Consider the following 18,563-nt stretch of genomic DNA (forward strand, 5'->3'; position numbering starts at 1 on the left):
CAGCTACTGCACTCCAGTCTGGGCGATAGAGTGAGACTCCAACTCAAAAAAAAAAAAAGAAAGGTTGTGTCATATGTTTATAAGCAAGATTGGTCTGTAACTGTCTCTTAGTTCATTAACCCTTTCAACATCCCAGTTAACACTACCTTCATAAACAAAAAGAACTATTTCTGCTGTTTTCTCACTATGAGATGTCATAGCATGGAAATTATTTTTTTCCCTGAAAGTTTAAATAGTTATGCTTCCCAATGACTATTGGTCTATTTGGGTTTTCTTCTTATGATCCTTGTGCTTGTTTATGAGTTTTTAATCCTGAAGATCAGCTATTTAGTTGAAGTCTTTCCAGTTTCCATATTTCATTTATAATTGTATTCTCCTGTTTTATTTCCTTTTAATCTGTATATTCTCATTTTTGTTTTTTTCTTGATTGGATTGCAATGTCGATGTAAAACATTTGATAACTTCATTCTTCTGTGTTTTATAATATATTCATTTAAGTCTATTACGTTGCTCTTCCAGCCTTTTAGGAAATCAAAGCAACTCGTATTATGCTTTCGTGAATGTGCAAACCAATAATGTTCTTTTGGCTTTTCAGAATTTTGTATGGGCGAATGAAGAATAAGACTGGGAGTAAGACTCAGGGGAAATCTGCGTCAGGTACTCGCATGACCATTGTCCTGCGGTTCCTGGCTGGGACCCAGCCAGAGGAGATCCAAATATTCCTAGACCTGCTCTTTGAACCTGTGAAGCACTTCAAGGATGGTAACTGTCAGCTACCTGCCCTCAGAACGCATGGGGTCAGTGGTAGACTTCGCAAGTCCCGGGAGAGGTTTCCTACACCCTGAGCTTTCTTCTGGCGGGGCTGTTTTCCTGACCTCAAGAGTGGTCTTTTTGCTGAAGTGCAGTTTGTTCTCAGCTTTGATTAGAAAATGTGTGTTGTTTTGCATTAGGCAAAAATAGTGAATACTTATCCACATAGTACAAAGAATGTGTTTCTTCTAACAAATTCAAAGCATACTGCAAAATTAATCGTATTTGTTTTGGCATTTATTCGTTCACTGAGTCATTCATCTATTGAAAACTGATTTGTTGAATACATGCTGTGCCTGTGAAGGTGAAAATAGAAAAATAAATGTATAATCTTTGCTCTCAACCTCACAGTCAAGAGGAAGTGGATGTAATTGTGTATATGATGACCTGGAATGCTCTGGGCTATGTTTTCTGGTATGCAGTGTAGGAACTATTAATAATAATGGCTAATGTTTACTGAATGTTTACTTTATGCCAGACATCATGGCAGGTTCATTTACATGCAACTCAGTTAATCCTCCCAACAACCAACCACATGAGCTATGGTTACTTCTCTGCCCCATTTTACAAATGAGGACACTTAGGCTTAGAACAGTAAGTAGTTTGCGCTTGGCCACTCAGCTGAAAACTGAGTTAGGATTTTAACCCAGACCTTTCTGACTTCAAAGGCTTTACTCTAGTCCCACAATTGCTTTGCTTTAGCCAAACATAGAGATGTACTCATAGGGTGGCCTGTGACATTTGTTTTGCATTTTTCTCACGATAATTGGTTCAGTTTGTTATGTAGGTTTTCATCCTGTATGTTACCCTGGAAGGAGGTTGGCTCTAATCAGTACACATGTTTTCATTCCATGGATAGCCCCACTGTGAGAGGGAATATGTAAAAGCTACTCTTATGGGTGGCCTGTTTAGGTGTATGAGTCAATAAGTTCCTAAGTTCACGCTGGACAGCTTGAAGTAAAGCTCAAGCAATAACTGTTCAAATCTTTTCAGTAAATTCTGAAATCAATATGGCTATAGCTATTTATAAGGGACTGTTGTTGTATTTATTGACCGGGGCTACAAAATAAATAAAACATTTGATTCTTAGCCTTCAAGGAGTTTATAATGCGTAGGCAGTTTCCATGAAACTGCTGAACTCAGCATAGCTCAGTGAAAGCTGAAAAAAGAAAAATGAATGGGAAGTTACCAGATGAAATAAAAGACTATTAGTAACTCAGGTTTTGAGGAGTAGGATAAAGAAGCTGGATGAGAACTGGGTTTAGAGACTTAGTTCTTTATTCCTTAGTCTTCTCATCTCTAAAGTGGAAATAGTAAAACCCACTTTACCTACCTCGTTGAGCATTTGGTAAGAATCAAAAGGAGATATATGAGAAAAATACATTGTCACCAATAAATTATTATAACAATAGGGATATTGAAAGGAACTGTAGTAACAAACTAAAAATTCACTTTCTTGGCATCTCTTCCTCTTTGTTTCACTAGGGGAGTGCCATTCTGCGGTCATTCAAGCCGTAGAAAATCTGGATTTGTCTAAAGTTCTTCCTCTGGGCCGTCAGCATGGTATCTTGAATAGCCTTGGAATAGTATTAAAGAACATTAGTCATCTGATCAGTGCGTACCTGCCGAAGATTTTGCAAATACTGCTTTGTATGACAGCAACCATATCACACATCCTTGACCAACGAGAAAAGGTGAGAGAGTCACAAGAGATACTTTCTTCTTGGCTAATAGAGGTCTGTGTTTTACTGGGAATTGGGTTGGGCCTGAATTGCAAACATTCTTGGAGGTTAAATCCTTCTTATGTAATCTTTTGAAAGTGTTTCGTTAACTTCCATTTAATGGGAATCTTCATTGTTGTAAATGTTTACTTATGACTAGAAAATGCAAATTGTACCAAGAATATATATTCAAAGGAGGTAGAAGAGTAGTGAGTGGGTTAGTTCTGCCTGTTTCTCAGAAAGCCAGGTCAGAGTGTTTGAGCTGAATTTAATCCTGGGAGCCTAGAGGTGTAAGGTCTCTTGCAACTCTGATTTCTCCAGAATTGTTTGGGAATGAATAGACCACTGGTGCCGTCATCCTTGTTCTTTTAAGACAGAGTTGCCTGGAACTCTAACAGGTGAATGTTTACCTGCAGTAAGTGCTGTGTTCTCAGTAGATCAAGCGGCAAGCTCAGGCAGGACAGACTGGCTGCCAGTAGCTCAGGCAGCACAGACTGGCTGCCAGTGTGCTCGGGAGAAGTTCTGATTGTGTTCAAAATAGTTTGTTCATGTTCTGTTGAGAAAGGCCCGTGGACAGGAGTATACTTGTCAGAGTTTAGAGAAACAGTCTGTAATATCTTTATGAACTGGAGGCTTCTTGGAAAAAATGAAGTAAAGATCTGGACTCAGATTTCTGCTGTTGACTCACAGTTAATGACAAATGGGCAGAGTTTTAATTTGGCTAAAATTCATTTTCTGTGATTTATGAATATGCCCAGGGCAGTGCCTTTCTAAATATGGTCATGATAAGTGAAAATTGACAGTCAAAATTTTAGGCTGCTTTTTGGCTATGCAAGGGTATAAATCTGCTTTAGGAGCGAAATGATCTTATCTCATTACCAAAATCCAGAGATTAAGAACACTCCTTCCATTTTGGTTGGCACTGCTGTTTTCTTCATTCTTTCTGTCATTCCTTCAACGAACTGAGCCTGAACTATATGTCAGGCACTGAGACCAGACAGCAAACAAGGCAAACACAAGCTTCGGTTCATATATTTGTTCAGTAAATATTTATTGAGCACCTACTATGTGCTATAGGCGTTGTTTTGGGTGGCGAATGAGACATGAAAAGACTCAGTATCATGAGAAGAAAAATAATAAGTACACACAGAAGCAGTATGATGCCAGGGGTCATGAGTTCTGAGAGGAGACCCCTCTGTAGATTGCTGAGACCTGCTCTGTGTGTGACTTGAGTCTCTCTCCTGGCTTCTGCCCTGGAAGTTCTAGCCGCCCTCACCTCCCAGGCTGCCCAGACTCTTGTATCTTCATGGGTTGCTAGACTGCCTGCTTCTTCTCCCTGCCCTGAGTCCTGCAGACTCTACAGGCAGTCAACTGGGGGAGTTGTGGGCTCGTTTCGTTTGTTTTCCTTCTCTCAGGGATTGCTGTTCTCTGCTACCTGATATCCAGTGTCTGAAAACTGGTGTTTATGTATTTTGTTCAGTTTCTTATTTCCTTACGAGAGGAGAGTAAATCCAGTGCCTCTGACTTCATCTTGGTGGAAATCACCAGAAAGGAGCAAACAGAACCATCCTCAGAATAAGACAGAGCTGGAAACAGCCCATGTTCCCAGCAACCAGATAGAAACCTGTAATCCATGGGGCATCAGTAAGCATCTTTGGAAGAAAATTGCCTCAGCAGGGAGGCAAGTTAGCCCCAGAATAGAGGCTGAGGCACACATGTCAGAACTTAAAAAGGTCAGACTTCTTCCAAATAGATTAGCTGCATCCCAGAACAAAGTCCAAATCTCTTAACTGATTTAAATGAAAATAAAATTAATAATGTCAATATCCAGTCAGATACTACCAGGCATGCAAAGAATGAGGAAAATTTTACCCATAATAAGGAGAAAAAGCAATCGATAGAAGCAGACCCAGAAGTGACACCAATGCTGGAATTAGACAAGGACATTAAAATAGCTATTATCAAAACACATCATGTATTCAGGGAAACAGAAGAGAATCATGAGCATTTTAAGGAGAGACATGGAAGATGTGAAGCATTTAACACAAAATGACAAATGTGTTAGGAAGTAACCAGTATGCGGTGGATAGGTGCTGCTTTTAACTAGGGAGGTCAGGGTTCTCTCTAAGGAAGTGGTATTTGAGCTTAGACGTACCACTGGAAGAACTTTTCAGGCAAAGAAAGTTACTATTGCAAGGTCCCTGAGGTGGGAACAGTCTTGGCATGTGCTAAGGATAGACGAGGCAGCAATAGAGCAGCACGCTGAGCAGGAAGGTCATGCAGAGTGAGGTTCCAGAGGTAACTGGGGTGGCTCTGAGGACATGTTGCCTGTGGTGAAGAGCTGGATTTTTTTTTTTTTTTTTTTTTAGTGTACTGGGAAGCCCAAAAGGCTGGAAGCAGGGGCGTGGTAAGGACTCTGAGGGGTTGGAAAATACTACTTGAGTTGCTTTGTGGAAAGGAGCTGTGGGAGGCCAAGTGTGGAAGCTGGAGAGAGGCCTTGAAAAGCTCTTAAAGCGCTTTCTGTATGTGATTGGGCAGGGAGGGGTGGGGACAGTCAGGCATGGGAAGAATCAGTGGGAATCTTGCTCATGCCTCAGAGTCAGTGGGGACTCACCCTTATATGGATATGATAACTTGTGAAAAACTCAGGGTTTTAGAAAGCTTCTGTGAGTCCTTCTTAATCTTGGATCTTGGTTAACTTCAAAGAAGTTACTCAGTAATGCAGCCTTGCTCCCAGGTCAATAATCAGTAACCCAAAGGATCATTTGTGCAATTTCACAGTTCATTAGTTAGTGAAGTGTGAAGCTTGCTGACAGATGGGAGCTCCCTTTCCCTCCCTCCCTCTTTCTTTCTTTCGTTGTAGTCTCTGTTGCTCAGGCTGGAGTGCAGTGGCACAATCATGGCTACCACAGCCTCAACCTGCTGGGCTCAGGCGATCCTTCCATCTCAGCCTTCCACGTGGGTGGAACTACAGGTTTGCACCACCACACCTGGCTTATTTTTAATTTGATGTAGAGACGAGGTCTCACCTTGTTGCCCAGGCTGGTCTCCCAGGCAGTCCTCACACCTCCTCCTCGCGCCTCCACCTCCCAAAGTGCTGGGATTAAAGGCAGGAGCCACCATGCCTGGCCTTTTATTTTTTTCTTTTGAAATTCTTGAAGATGTCCAAGGAATGCCTTAGAGTGCCATAATGAATTGTTGCACAGTAATTTACTTTAGTGAGTTAAAGTTTTACATTTATGTGCTTGAGCTCAGTTTATACATTTACTTTTTGGGTCGTTTGTACTCTTCACAGCATTGACCAGCACTGGAAGATGTGTCATGAAAGTTGTTGGTTTGGTTTTGGTTTTTTGTACATTTAAGCAGTGGCATAATTGTAAACGCCTATGTACATTATGTAAATGTATATACACCCAATCATATTGACTATTCCTCTAGGAATTAAAGTCTACTTTGCTCACTTTCAGGGTTTTCCTCCAGTTTATTCAGTGATTGTAAACTGGGCAGTTGGCAATGTGGTTACAGAAATGACTAGAAGATACAGATTCTATGTGATGGGAGAAGGCTAGGCATGTCTCTTTGGTGCCATGTCTGCAAGTGTTATTTTATTTGCCCCGGATGATCATGACACCACATTTTTAAAATATCAGTGGTAGTGTTTATCTTTCACCAAACACAGTGCAGCTAATGATGCAAATATTGTCCGTAGAATTAAAGCAGAACAGAATGATTTGTAGCTCTGTTACCTTGTGCTGACCTGTCCTTTCTTCTGTCTTTGTAATTTGTATGATGAGATAATTAGCTACGAGTAGACAGTATGTGAGAGAGCATGATCTTCAGGCTTGTGTGGCAAATTAATAGCATCCTTGTTCATATTCACTTGGATTTAAAGTGTGCTGTTTCAGGCCGGGCTTGGTGGCTCAGCCTGTAATCCCAACACTTTGAGACGCCGGGATGAGTGGATTGCCTGAGACTGCGGGTTCAAGACCAGCCTGAGCAACTTGGCGAGACCTCAACTCTATAATAAATTTTTTTAAAAATTAGCCGGGTGTGGTAGTGTGCATCCATAGTTCTGGCTACTTGGAAGACTGAGGCAGAAAGATCTCCAGAGCACAGCAGGTCGTTGCTGGGGTGGCCATGAGTATGCCACTGCACTCCAGCCTGAGCGACAGAGTGAGACTCCAACTCAAAAAAAAAAAAGTGTGCTGTTTCAGATTCAGGTATCTCTGTTAATCACAGTATCAGATATTCATGATAATTAACTTCCCTATTAGTTTTCTTTATGATTTCTTGGCCATGAGACTTGATATTCACTATATTGCGAACATTTGTATTGTCTTGATATTCACCGTATTGAGAGCATTTGTATTGTCTTCGGACATTTCAAGATGTTTATTAGACTTTTTAGGTAATTAAGGTCATATTTAAAAATAGCTGCCACTTAGATGTCTAGAGCCCATAACATATTAATCAAGTGGGATAACAATCAGGGTTGACTGTTCCCCTATATGTTTGGTTTTGATAACATTCTGTGCTTGAGAGAAATCTCTCTGAGGCCTTTCCTTCTCTGCCTGGCCCATACCTCTTCACTGTTTAGTATTCAGTGGAAATTCTGCCTCTTCCTTCCATGAAGCTTTACCCTTTCCAAATTTATAGTACTACCTCCCCTATGGGAATATCTTTTCATTTTCAGTCCTTCATATACATTCAATAAATTTGCCTTTAGTAAGATTTTAAGTTCAGGTCGAGAGTATGGCTGGAATGCCATCAGGCCCATGGGTGGAGGCTCAATAAATTGTTCTGCTCTGAACCTGAGCACATTGGCTACATATTTGTGATTTTATAATTCATAGGGAAGGAGATATCAGTGAAATTAGCAATATTTGCCATTTTAAAAGTTTGCTATTAATTTAGACCCACTTCAACCTCCATGCCTCTAAGCAGACAGATCATATTTTTTTTCAAATTGCTTTTCTCTTTGAATTATGTGTGTTGAGATCTCCCCATGCCTTGATTCAATCACCTCGTTCTCTACCATACAAAGTATTTGACTATATGGAAAGACTTTACATTCTTTAGTCCTCTAGACTAATTTTAAGACTTCTAGGCTTAAAAAGAGTAAAATAACAACAATAATAATATAAGTATGAAAACACAAAGAAAAGTGACTTTCATTTTAAATGAAGATTTAATTTTTTTGAATCCTAATCCATGGTATTGTATTGGGGGCTTGTTTCGCGTAGAATGTTCTATTCATGAGAAGAAAAGGATTTTATTTTAATAATTACTTGAATAAAGTAAAACAATATAGAATACAAAAGAGTTGTTCTGGTTGTGATTGTATCTTTTCCTAGCACATCTCACAACTTGATTCTTCTGACAGTCTACTTTCCTTTCTTGTTCAATGAGAAAAATAATACGACTTGCTCAGTGATGTTCACATGTGAGTCCAACGGATTTAGTAACAGGATCTCCAGTTTGGTTCTTAACCATTTGAATAAGTGTGTCTCTGAGGAGTCAGGGATAAAAATGGTGTATATATATATGTGGTTTTTTAAAAATAGAAGATCTTTGTTTTACAGATACAACTGAGATTTATTAACCCACTGAAAAATTTAAGACGTCTCGGAATCAAAATGGTAACTGATATCTTTTTGGATTGGGAATCCTATCAGTTCAGAACAGAAGAAATCGATGCTGTGTTTCATGGTGCAGTCTGGCCCCAGGTAACATCCTTCCTTATTGTTACTTCACTGACATAGTCTTCCATCCAGACTTGAATGTTTGTCCTGGTCTTTTCTTTTACATCAAACCTTTCTTCATTTCTGGAGGTTTTTAGAACACCTTTCTTTGCCTCCACCGATCCCATGGTGTTTATACTTAAAGCTAATTTGAATATGAGTGTGCCTCTGAAGGAAATGTGACATAACTTTCAAAGCATCTCCTGTAACATTGCTTCTGGCTTTCCACAAGCATGAGAGGAAATATGCAGGTGTTTTATTCTGTATTTCCTTGTTTGATTTCTCTAGCTGTAAGCCCTTGGTGATAGTAACTAGTGTAGCTACAGATTGCAGGAGAGACTAGGTTTTAGGAAGTATTTCTAGATGCGTGAACTCTCAGTCATTTGTGACCTTTGGAAGCTAAAATGCCTGGTTCCTTTTGTGTGTCTGGCACTTCCTTTTGTCAGTTTTGCCATTTGTTCTGTGTAGATGCTATTTTGGGTCCACTTTTTTTCCCCTTGATCAGTCATTTAAATATTAATTTCTGTTCTTGGCTTTTCCCTCCTCTGTGGAGATTTCTGTGCTTGTTCTGCTTGTTTGCTGTTTTTGTTTTCTCTATGATTCTGTATATGTTTTTATTTGGTATTCTGTTTTTATTTTTTTCCTAGGTCACCAGGCTTGGATCTGAGAGTCAGTATTCTCCTACTCCTCTGCTGAAGCTAATTAGTATCTGGAGCAGAAATGCGAGGTACAACCTTTTCTTTTTCTCCTTTAGAAAGGGCAGTGTTTTAGATGAATCTAGTCAAAGGAGCTAATGTAATTTATGGTCTTTCCATACAGTGAACTACTTTGAATTGGCTATAGAGCATGAGACAGTGGAGTAAAAGCATGGGAAGATCTCAAAATACGTAGTTCAAAGAAAAATACAAGTTGCTAGACAATGTATATAGGATAGTCCGGGAAAAATGCATTTAGCATGTGTCTGTATATTTAAGTGTGAAATAGAAAATGTCTAGAAGGACACGTGAGAAACTGTTATGACATCATCACAGCAGATAGAAGTTTGGGTGGACCAGAATGAGGAGAGGAGGCTTGTCCTGGTGCGTTTTTTGGAATGTGGGCATTATTTATAATAATAAAAAAGGAAAAATAGGCAAAATAACACCTTGCAATTAACATAAATGAAAATTGGAGAGTGTGTATTACATGAAAACTAACACTTTTTTTGGTAAATTTTACAGTTTGATTATAACATGAAAACTAGAAGTATTGGAATTGATAGGGATGTTCTTCCAATGTATGTAATTATTGTGTCAGCAGTTTGATTTGGCCCAGTAGAGGGAGAAACAGTATGAAACACACCAGATAGTTATATCATCACATAAATATTATCATTTTCTGCATCTTGCTTAAAAATGAAAGCTGGCTTATAATTGTCATTCTGTGTCTTATTTGTAGTTCCCACTTAAAATCAGAAAAATTTCACAGACCCACAGACTTTCTAGGTTTTATAGACCATTGTCTTCTAGTCTTTGTAAAACTCCATCTAAATAAACATATGGTTCTCCTGGTCAGAAAAGGTTTTATTACTGATTCAATTATGTTAAAATTCTAGCCTTGGTTTTTATAAAATTGAGATCACACTGAATAACTGGCTTTGGATTTTATGTTTTTCATGTATCATTATGTCATGCACATTTTTTCCATGTCACTAATCTTCAAAAGCAAACCAAAAACCATAACATTGTCTGCCTCAGGAAAACTTATTTATTTTACCAGTGTGAACAGCTCCTCATTTATTTCCCAGTTTGACACAGAAATTTCATATCTTTTTTTTTAATCACTGAACATTTATAAGTAGCAGTTCATAGGCATACTTGAGAAATTTTTTTAAAGTTGTGTAATTTTTATGCAAATAAGCCATGGCAAACTTTCATCCAGGAAGATTTTACAGTAGAGACTTAGTTTTATATTAGTTGGTCCTTATTCAAGGTGTAGATCTGCATCATTGATGCCACCTCATTCCCTTCTGCAATTTTGAAGTATAGTTATACTTACATAGTGTCAGTCAGATATTGAAACAGAAATTCCATCTGTAGGGAGATCTAACATTTTACTAGCTTGCAAGTAAGGTTAAATTATCTCAGAAATTAGGTGAATTCAGGACAACAAAAACTTAACTAACCAGAGTGATCATTTAATTTATTGTCCAACTGAAATATTTCTGAGAGTGAAAAGAGATGCAGTAAATAATTAAGGCAAAATGACCAACATAAGCTGGAACTGTCCCTGGCCCCTGGCTGCTCTGATTCTAATCACCATGGCCCCAAGCATGGCTCAGTCTCTCCCTGCTCTGAACTCATTCCCTCCTGAAAGGCCCTGTCATGACATACTGTCTTTATTGTACTCATCTGTTTTCATGACTTATTTACCCACAGCTCCTCAGGGGCAGAGACCATTTCTCATTTATGATTATACCTTCTTCCATTGAGGACTGTGCCTCTTCATCCATGTTCTGTTGATTCTTATTACATGTTGAGTAAGAGACTGGAATTTCTGGTTGTGCCATATTCATATTAGCACGGAGCATGCCTATTGCACTGCCAGGAAGTTACAATGTTCAAGAAAACACTTGAGTCACTTGCAAGTTACACTGGATTTGAATGGGCCCTCGCTCAGATTGTCAGTGGTTGCAAGCTGCTAGAAAAGGTTTAAAAACAAAACGATGACATCATAGTTAAAAGTACCATCTCTGAAGCCACACAAACCTAGCTTCAGATTCTAGCAGCACTTTGTGTTCTTTAGATAAAGTTGACTCTTTAAACCTCAGTTTCACCACCTGTAAAATGAAAATAATTGTTATTTTCTGCATCACTGCAAATAGGGGTGATAATATATAAAATGTGTTGCTTAGAGCCTGCCCAAACTGTATGTGTAATATTTGTTGGACAGAAAGACATATGAATATAACCTCTTAGAACTTTTCTGTCCGTGTGTCAATACTAAGTATGTTAAAGCGCTTGAGTGCTCTAGTGCGGTGGTGATGGATTGATGAAGGCAAGCCATCTGAATTCGTTTCATTTTGACCTTCCTGCTTGTTAGGATTGTGTCTCTGACTATAAACAGCTGTGGTTTTACCCTTGGCCAAAAAGCCTTTGTGTTCTCTGTCCTTGCTGCTACGTTTCCATGAGGAGGGACATGACTGACTCGGTGTGAGTCTTTCATTATTGGTAGATTCATCCCACGTCCCCAGCAAATGATCCTAATTTCTGAAAGTTGCATTTCCTGATACAACAAATATCTAGTTAGGAGTTTGGTCTACATTCCTAACTTCCATGTTCTAGTACATACGTAGATTTTTATGTGAGTATATAAACATTCACAAAGAAAGCTTATAATTGAAAAATAGTCTGTTTTCAATAAGTTTCTTTCAGAAACAACTTAGAGTTTAGTTGGACTGCGATTCAAATCTCAGCTCTACTACTTGTTAGCTCCATGGCTTTGGACAGGCCTCAATTTTTTCATCTGTAATATGGGGATAATAATATTACTGCACAGAGATGTTGTATGGATTAAATGAGAAATAAACATATAACACCTATACAATATGTTTGTAAGGTGCTTAGAATTATTATCCATCAGATTTTAGATTTTGAAGTAATTCCCCTTTTGAGTAATCTAATTAATTAATGGTGATTAATTAATGTTCACACACGTATGCATGAACATTTGTTAGACCCAGTGTGAAAATTCATATGAATATGTTTTTAGAAAGAAGCATATTGAGAAATAAGATGATTGTTACAACATTTTTTCCTGCAGGTATTTCCCTTTCCTGGCTAAACAGAAGCCTGGGCACCCAGAATATGATATCCTGACCAATGTTTTTGCAATTCTGTCTGCAAAGAACCTCTCTGATGCTGCAGCCAGCATGGTAATGGATATAGTTGATGACCTTCTTAGCCTTCCAGATTTTGAGCCCACAGAAACGGTTCTGAGCTTGCCGGTTACTGGGTGTGTGTACCCTGACATAGCAGAAAACGCAGATGGTATGTATGTGTGCTGACAGAGCAAATGAGGCTGAGGCTTCGGGGGCAGTGACTGTTTTCTAAGAAAAGAAAAAGTCGTTAGAATTTGACTATCTTGATAGTTTATGCTCATAAGTTTCTCTTCTCTGGGAATTAATACTAATTTATACAAACTGAATTTTCTTTGCAGTTATAGGAATATAGATTATCTACTCTCTAGGAAGTCTCAGCTATCCTCCAGGAAATTATCACATGATTTCTACTGTCATGTCTCTGAATTCTTCTTACCGTATTATCCCAGTGATTCCCTTACTATTACCAAATTGTTTAATTAAAGCCTCAGGAGTCTCTTATATAAGTTTTTAATTTAGCTAGTGACACAGCTATTTTAAGTAAAAAGTTTTTAATGTTTAGAGTCGAAAATGCTCATGGTAGTTAAGTGCTTTTCTCATCTGTAATCATGAAGCTATTGTACATTTATGCTGTAAAAGAGTATTCAAATAAAAACTTTAATCACAATCTGTTTCAGAGTCTGTCACAATAGGAGGAAGATTAATTGTACCTCATGTACCTGCAATTCTTCAGTATCTCAGCAAAACCACAATAAGTACAGAAAAGGTGAAGAAGAAAAAGAATAGAGCACAAGTCAGTAAAGAGCTTGGCATTCTTTCAAAGTAAGGGACATCCTGATACTTATTTAACTTTACCATCCTTGGTTTTAATTTTTTAAATAGTGTTTGCTTTTCAGTTGTTTAAACCTGGTAATAATTTAAAGAGGTTTCAGTATTTTAAATGCCCTCCATTTTTAAGTTAATGAAGAATTCTTTTTCTGCTGGAATAATTATTAGAGAATTTCTATAGCATCTGCCTTTATTTAATTATATTATTGGGTGCAGATTTTTCAGAATTCTAAAGTACAATAATAAATTTGCTCATTTAGTCTTTGTGTATTTTCTGCAATTAAAGTTTTAAGTTTTGTGGATCACACAGTTTTTTGCATTTTAGTTTAATTGATAAAAATAATTAGCCTAAAAGAGCAGATTGTTTTGTTTGTTTTTTATAAAGAGTCAAGAAGATCTTGCAAGGCTTTTTTAGGAGGCTATTAGGCAGTAGACCTGGTAGTTAAGAATTGTGATCTCTGTGAAGGACAAGGTTAGTAAACGGTTCCATCTTAAATTTTAAACTGACCGTTACAGGGCAGAGTTGTTGAAAAGTTATTTTTTCTGTTATTTTCACCAGCAATAGAAAGTAATGTATTAGGATCCTCTACAAACGTCTCTGCCGTGTTTTATTTATGCTATTGTATTCCAGAGTGGGAAGTCACATGAAATAAACCTGTTAAATTTCATCACAGGCTCCGTGGTGGTGGGAGGGTGTTGAGTGAAATTAGTCAGCAGAAAGACCAGCGTTGGAAAGGCCTGCTCTGCTTCTTCGCTGTGTGACATCAGCTTCTCTGAGCTTCTCTCAGTTTTTCTCCTAGCACAGTAGCGATAATAATTGCCACGTTGTGTGTGGGCATTAAGTCGAAATGTTGTACATAACACCTTAGGTCTTGGCACCTAAAAGTGTTATTTCTTTGCAAAACAAGAAATTACTAATTACCTGCCAGACGATAGCACTGGAGTTCACTGTCATCTGTGAACACAACCGGATATTGCAGAAGAAATAGAATGGTGGCCACGAGCTTGATGCTGGCGGGGAGCAAGAGTGGGCCCTGCCAGGTAACGAAGGAGACTGCATGCCTGCCCCCACAGGTGAAGGCCACCCTGTGCTGGAATGTGAAAACTGTGTCTTTCGTCACCGATGTTTTCTTCAGGAAGTTTAACTTCTCGAGGAATACTCTTAACTTGTGTATACTCCTGACATACCCGTCTTTCTTTCTTTAGGATCAGCAAGTTCATGAAAGACAAGGAGCAAAGCTCTCTGCTCATCACCCTCCTGCTTCCTTTCCTCCACCGGGCCAACATTGCTGAGGTGCAGATGCGCGGGGCGATCACTTTGTCTGTGGAGTGGCACTTGACGACTAGGTTCCTTTTGAACAGCGGTCCATCTGTCTCAAAGAACTTAAAAGACTTTATATCGAAATTTAAAAATAGAAGTAGAGGGACAAAACTGGGACAGAAATAAGAATGGGTCAGGAAGGAAAGTAGAGACATCATCATTTACAGTAGTCAAGGGCTTAGCCCCTTCGTTTTCCTTTGTTTAGCTTTTTTCTTTCTTTCTTTTTTTTTTTTTTGCATCAGGGTCTCTCTTTGTTGCCCAGACTGGAGCGCAGTGGCACCATTACAGCTCACTGCAGCCTCAACTTCCTGGGCTCAGGCAGTCCTCCCACCTCAGCCTCCCGAGTAACTGGACTTCAGGCACCTGCCACCACACCTGAATAATTAAAAGAAGAAAATTTTGTAGAGATGAAGGCCAGCGTGGCGGCTCACTCCTGTAATCCTAGCACTTTGGGAGGCCAAGGTGGGAGGATTACCTGGGCTCAGGAGTTCAAGATCAACCTGGGCAACTTAGCGAAACCTCAAAAAATTAGCTGGCCTTGGTGGCATGCACCTGTAGCCCCAGCCACTCAGGATAGTGAGGTGGAAGAATCACCTGAACCCAGGAAGTCGAAGCTGTTATGATCCATGATTGTTGTGTTCATGCCACTGCACTCCAACCTGGATCACAGTGAGACCCCAATTCAAAAAAAAATGTTTTTTATAGCAACGAGGTCTCACTGTGTTGTCTAGGCTGGTCTCAAACTCCTGGCCTCAAGCAGTCCTCGCACCTCAGCCTCCCAAAGTACTGGGATTACAGGTGTGAGCTACCACACCCAGCCTCTGAACCTTTCTTACCACAAAATAGTTGGTTTAGAAGACCACTGGCCTGTAGACAACAAGAAATATATATAGTTGACCCTCTGAATTCACAGGTTCTGCATCCGTGAATTCAACCAACTGCAGATCGAAAGTATTTGGGGAAAAAATTAAAAATTTAAAAAATATAGTGCAATTATTTATATAGTGTTTAAGTTATAGTATCACTAGTATTCATAGGTATTATAGTAATTTAGAGATGATTTAGGGTATGTAGGAGGATGTGTGTAGGTTATATGCAAATACTATGCTGCTTGATACGTGGACTTGAGCATCCTCAGCGTTTAGTATCTTGGGATTCTGGAAACAGTCCTCTTTGGATACTGAGGGACAACTGTGCGTTCCTAAAGCAAGCTCATGTTGTTGACTCTTATTATACTGGACAATAGAAGAAATTAGGTTTCACAGCCACGTGTATTCTCTATTAGAATTTAAAAGAAACTATTGTGCACATTATTGTGGGCTTTATGTTAAGATAAAAATGCTAAAACCTTTTAAAAGATTATGAAATAATTGTTCCAATGACTGCCTTTACTTCTTATTCATGATTAATTATTTTCTATGCTGTAATATACTAAAGTACAAGGTGATTGGTTTTACAAATTACTGAAATATGTTTTCCCCTAACATTTTTTTCTCAAGGCTACTGAGGTTGATATTCTGGTGGCCGTGCAAAACTTGTTAAAACATTGTGTGGACCCTACAAGCTTCCTCCAGCCTATAGCAAAACTCTTTTCAATCATTAAGAACAAATTGTCGAGAAAATTGCTTTGTACAGTTTTCCAGGTCTGTAATACTCATTTTTAGTCCAAATCATCCTTTTCTTTAAAAGATAGCTATGACATGTAAAGCATATGAGCAGCATTCTCCATGCCAATGTGATGTTTTTATGTGAATATGGGGCTGAGGAGAGGAGGGCAGAAACATTAAGGTTTTATTCACTGATAAACATACTGCCTTCCTTCCTTTCAGGCTCTTTCTGATTTTGAGAGTGGACTAAAATACATTGCTGACGTTGTCAAGGTAAGAAAGATTTCTCTTTGGCTTCAAAAGCATTATCATTTTTGGTTTTTTGAGATTTGTGTGCCTTCATTTATGTAATTTCAATGGCATTTCTTGTAGCTTAACGCCTTTGATCAAAGACATCTTGATGATATCAACTTTGATATTCGCTTCGAAACTTTCCAGACTATCATCTCTTATGTTAAAGAAATGCAAGCTGTGGATGTTAACTACATAATTCCAGTCATGCATAATTGTTTCTATAATCTGGAGGTAGGTTTTTATAGCAAAAATGAATAAATTTTTTTATTGTTTTGGTATCACAGCTATCTAATACAGCAAACTAATTTCTTAATTTTTTTTTTGAGGTGGGACGAGGGTTTTTAGGATAAAATTTCTCTAGTTGCGGAATTTTTTGTTTGGCAAATAACTTATTCTCATGTTTTGAAAGGCAAATGTTTTGAATAATATATATGGGAGTGCTTTGGAAAACAAAAAAGTTATGTATTAGAATAGAGAGTGACTTTTTTTCTTTTGGTTTTTTAGAGATAAGGTCTCACTCTTCCATCCAGGCTGGCATGCAGTGATGTGATCTTGGCTCACTGCAGCTTCAAACTCCTGGGCTCAAGTGATCCTCCCATCTAGCTTCCGGACTAGCTGGGGCTACAGGCATGTGCCACCATGCCTGCCTTTGTTTTTGTTTTTTTTTCCTTTGGTAAAGATGAAGTCTCACTATGTTGCCCAGGCTGGTCTTGAACTCCTGGCCTCAAGTGATTCTCTGACCCTGGCCTCTCAAAGTGTTGGGATTACAGGCGTTAGCCACCATATCCAGTCCAGGACTGACTTTTAGTAGGTATGGTGTTTCTTTGGGGGGGTTATGAAAATATTCTCAAATTAGTGGTGATGGTTACTCAAGCTTATGAATATACTCAGGCATTGAATTGTACACTTTTGGGTGAATTTTATAGTGGGCCAATTATAACTCAACTTTGTAAAGTAATATAACTATATTACTTGAAAGTTTGCCCTTTGTTATTGCAAATATGATAGAAATAAAAGATGCTTGGATTATATTAAGTGCTATGCTGCTAAACTGAATTAAAATCCAAAAATTCGGAAAATGAAACCCTTGATGATTATTAAAACCATGTAATGGCCTCAGTAATCTCTTTGTGGCATTTTATAGTTATTCATCGGATGTTACAGATTATGTAATTTACAAAAAGCAGTCTTCTCATTTGGGGCTCATTCTCCATGCATCATGTCAAATTTCAGCACAAGGAATTCTAAGTCATGGCCTGTCTGGCTGTCCTGGGAGTAGTATCAAGATACTTACTATTCCGCCAACTGGAAAGCCTTGAGCAGCCAACAAAAGTACACCAGCCATTCTGTCATTCTCAGTGGTAACCTGGTGCAGAATGTTTATTCTGCTTGCTTTGGGAAGTAAAACCAATTAGCAAATATATTTCATAGTATGTCCTAAAATTAAATGGTACTTCTCAGTAAGCGTGATTTTTAAAAGTCATGTACAATATTATATTCCTCACAGCGCCACATTTGGTTCTCTCTTGGGCATGAGGCATTTGTGGGACCTTTCTAGTAGGGATTTTTATAAAAGCATTGACAAAATTTTGTAGACACTTGAATTAGATAGTTATATTCCATATTGTAGTTATTACATAGGATAATTTTTTTTTTTCCTCCCCAGTTAGGCGATATGTCTTTAAGTGATAATGCCAGCATGTGCTTGATGAGTATCATCAAAAAGCTGGCTGCCTTGAATGTCACAGAGAAGGAGTATAGAGAAATCATCCATCGTTCACTCCTCGAGAAACTGAGGAAAGGATTGAAGAGCCAGACAGAGGTATCATAACTTTGTCTTCTAAGTACCACTGTCCAAGGTTGTGTCTTGTTTTGTTTCCCACTTCTGCTACTGTTGTGTAGAGTAGCAGTCAGGCTTAGCACATTTAATTAAAATACTTGATTGTTTAAATAGTCACCAAACTTTTAGCAGGGGAGTGGGACTAGAAATAAGAGCACTAACTTGATTTTATATAATTGTTTGTTTTTTTCGTACAGTAGAAATATTTTTAAAGTTTTTATGTCTTTGTCTCTATTTCTTCATCTTATCTAGGAAGCACATTCTTTTTAAAATAAAAACATTCTTTTTCTCCTCTTGATATTTGCAGAGTATTCAACAGGATTATACCACAATACTTTCCTGTTTAATTCAAACCTTTCCAGATCAACTGGAATTTAAAGACTTGGTACAGCTTACTCATTGCCATGATCCAGAAATGGACTTCTTTGAGAACATGAAGCACATTCAGGTAGAAAACGATTCTGCCTTTCCTACCTACAAAATAAGCATTTTGAACAATTCTACCCCATTTGAAAAGACCTATTTTAACTTCCCAAAAGGGT

The 18,563-nt window shown here is 38.4% G+C and overlaps 1 protein-coding gene across 1 annotated transcript in view; it reads left to right on the forward strand.

Moving 5' to 3' along the window:
• The window catches only part of UTP20 (UTP20, small subunit processome component), a 98,475-nt gene that overhangs the window by 42,133 nt on the left and 37,779 nt on the right, over nucleotides 1–18,563 (forward strand). The window contains exons 26-37 of the mRNA XM_008064698.1: nucleotides 596–762; nucleotides 2,296–2,504; nucleotides 8,114–8,257; nucleotides 8,920–8,999; nucleotides 12,074–12,300; nucleotides 12,809–12,953; nucleotides 14,166–14,253; nucleotides 15,780–15,923; nucleotides 16,110–16,160; nucleotides 16,260–16,412; nucleotides 17,848–18,003; nucleotides 18,329–18,469. Coding sequence (XP_008062889.1) covers nucleotides 596–762; nucleotides 2,296–2,504; nucleotides 8,114–8,257; nucleotides 8,920–8,999; nucleotides 12,074–12,300; nucleotides 12,809–12,953; nucleotides 14,166–14,253; nucleotides 15,780–15,923; nucleotides 16,110–16,160; nucleotides 16,260–16,412; nucleotides 17,848–18,003; nucleotides 18,329–18,469 — 1,705 coding nt within the window. The remainder of the gene's footprint in view (nucleotides 1–595; nucleotides 763–2,295; nucleotides 2,505–8,113; nucleotides 8,258–8,919; nucleotides 9,000–12,073; nucleotides 12,301–12,808; nucleotides 12,954–14,165; nucleotides 14,254–15,779; nucleotides 15,924–16,109; nucleotides 16,161–16,259; nucleotides 16,413–17,847; nucleotides 18,004–18,328; nucleotides 18,470–18,563) is intronic.

The sequence above is a fragment of the Carlito syrichta genome, unplaced genomic scaffold, assembly GCF_000164805.1.
Source record: "Carlito syrichta isolate Samal-C Ts95f unplaced genomic scaffold, Tarsius_syrichta-2.0.1 Scaffold307930, whole genome shotgun sequence".
NCBI classification, from domain to species: Eukaryota; Metazoa; Chordata; class Mammalia; order Primates; family Tarsiidae; genus Carlito; species Carlito syrichta.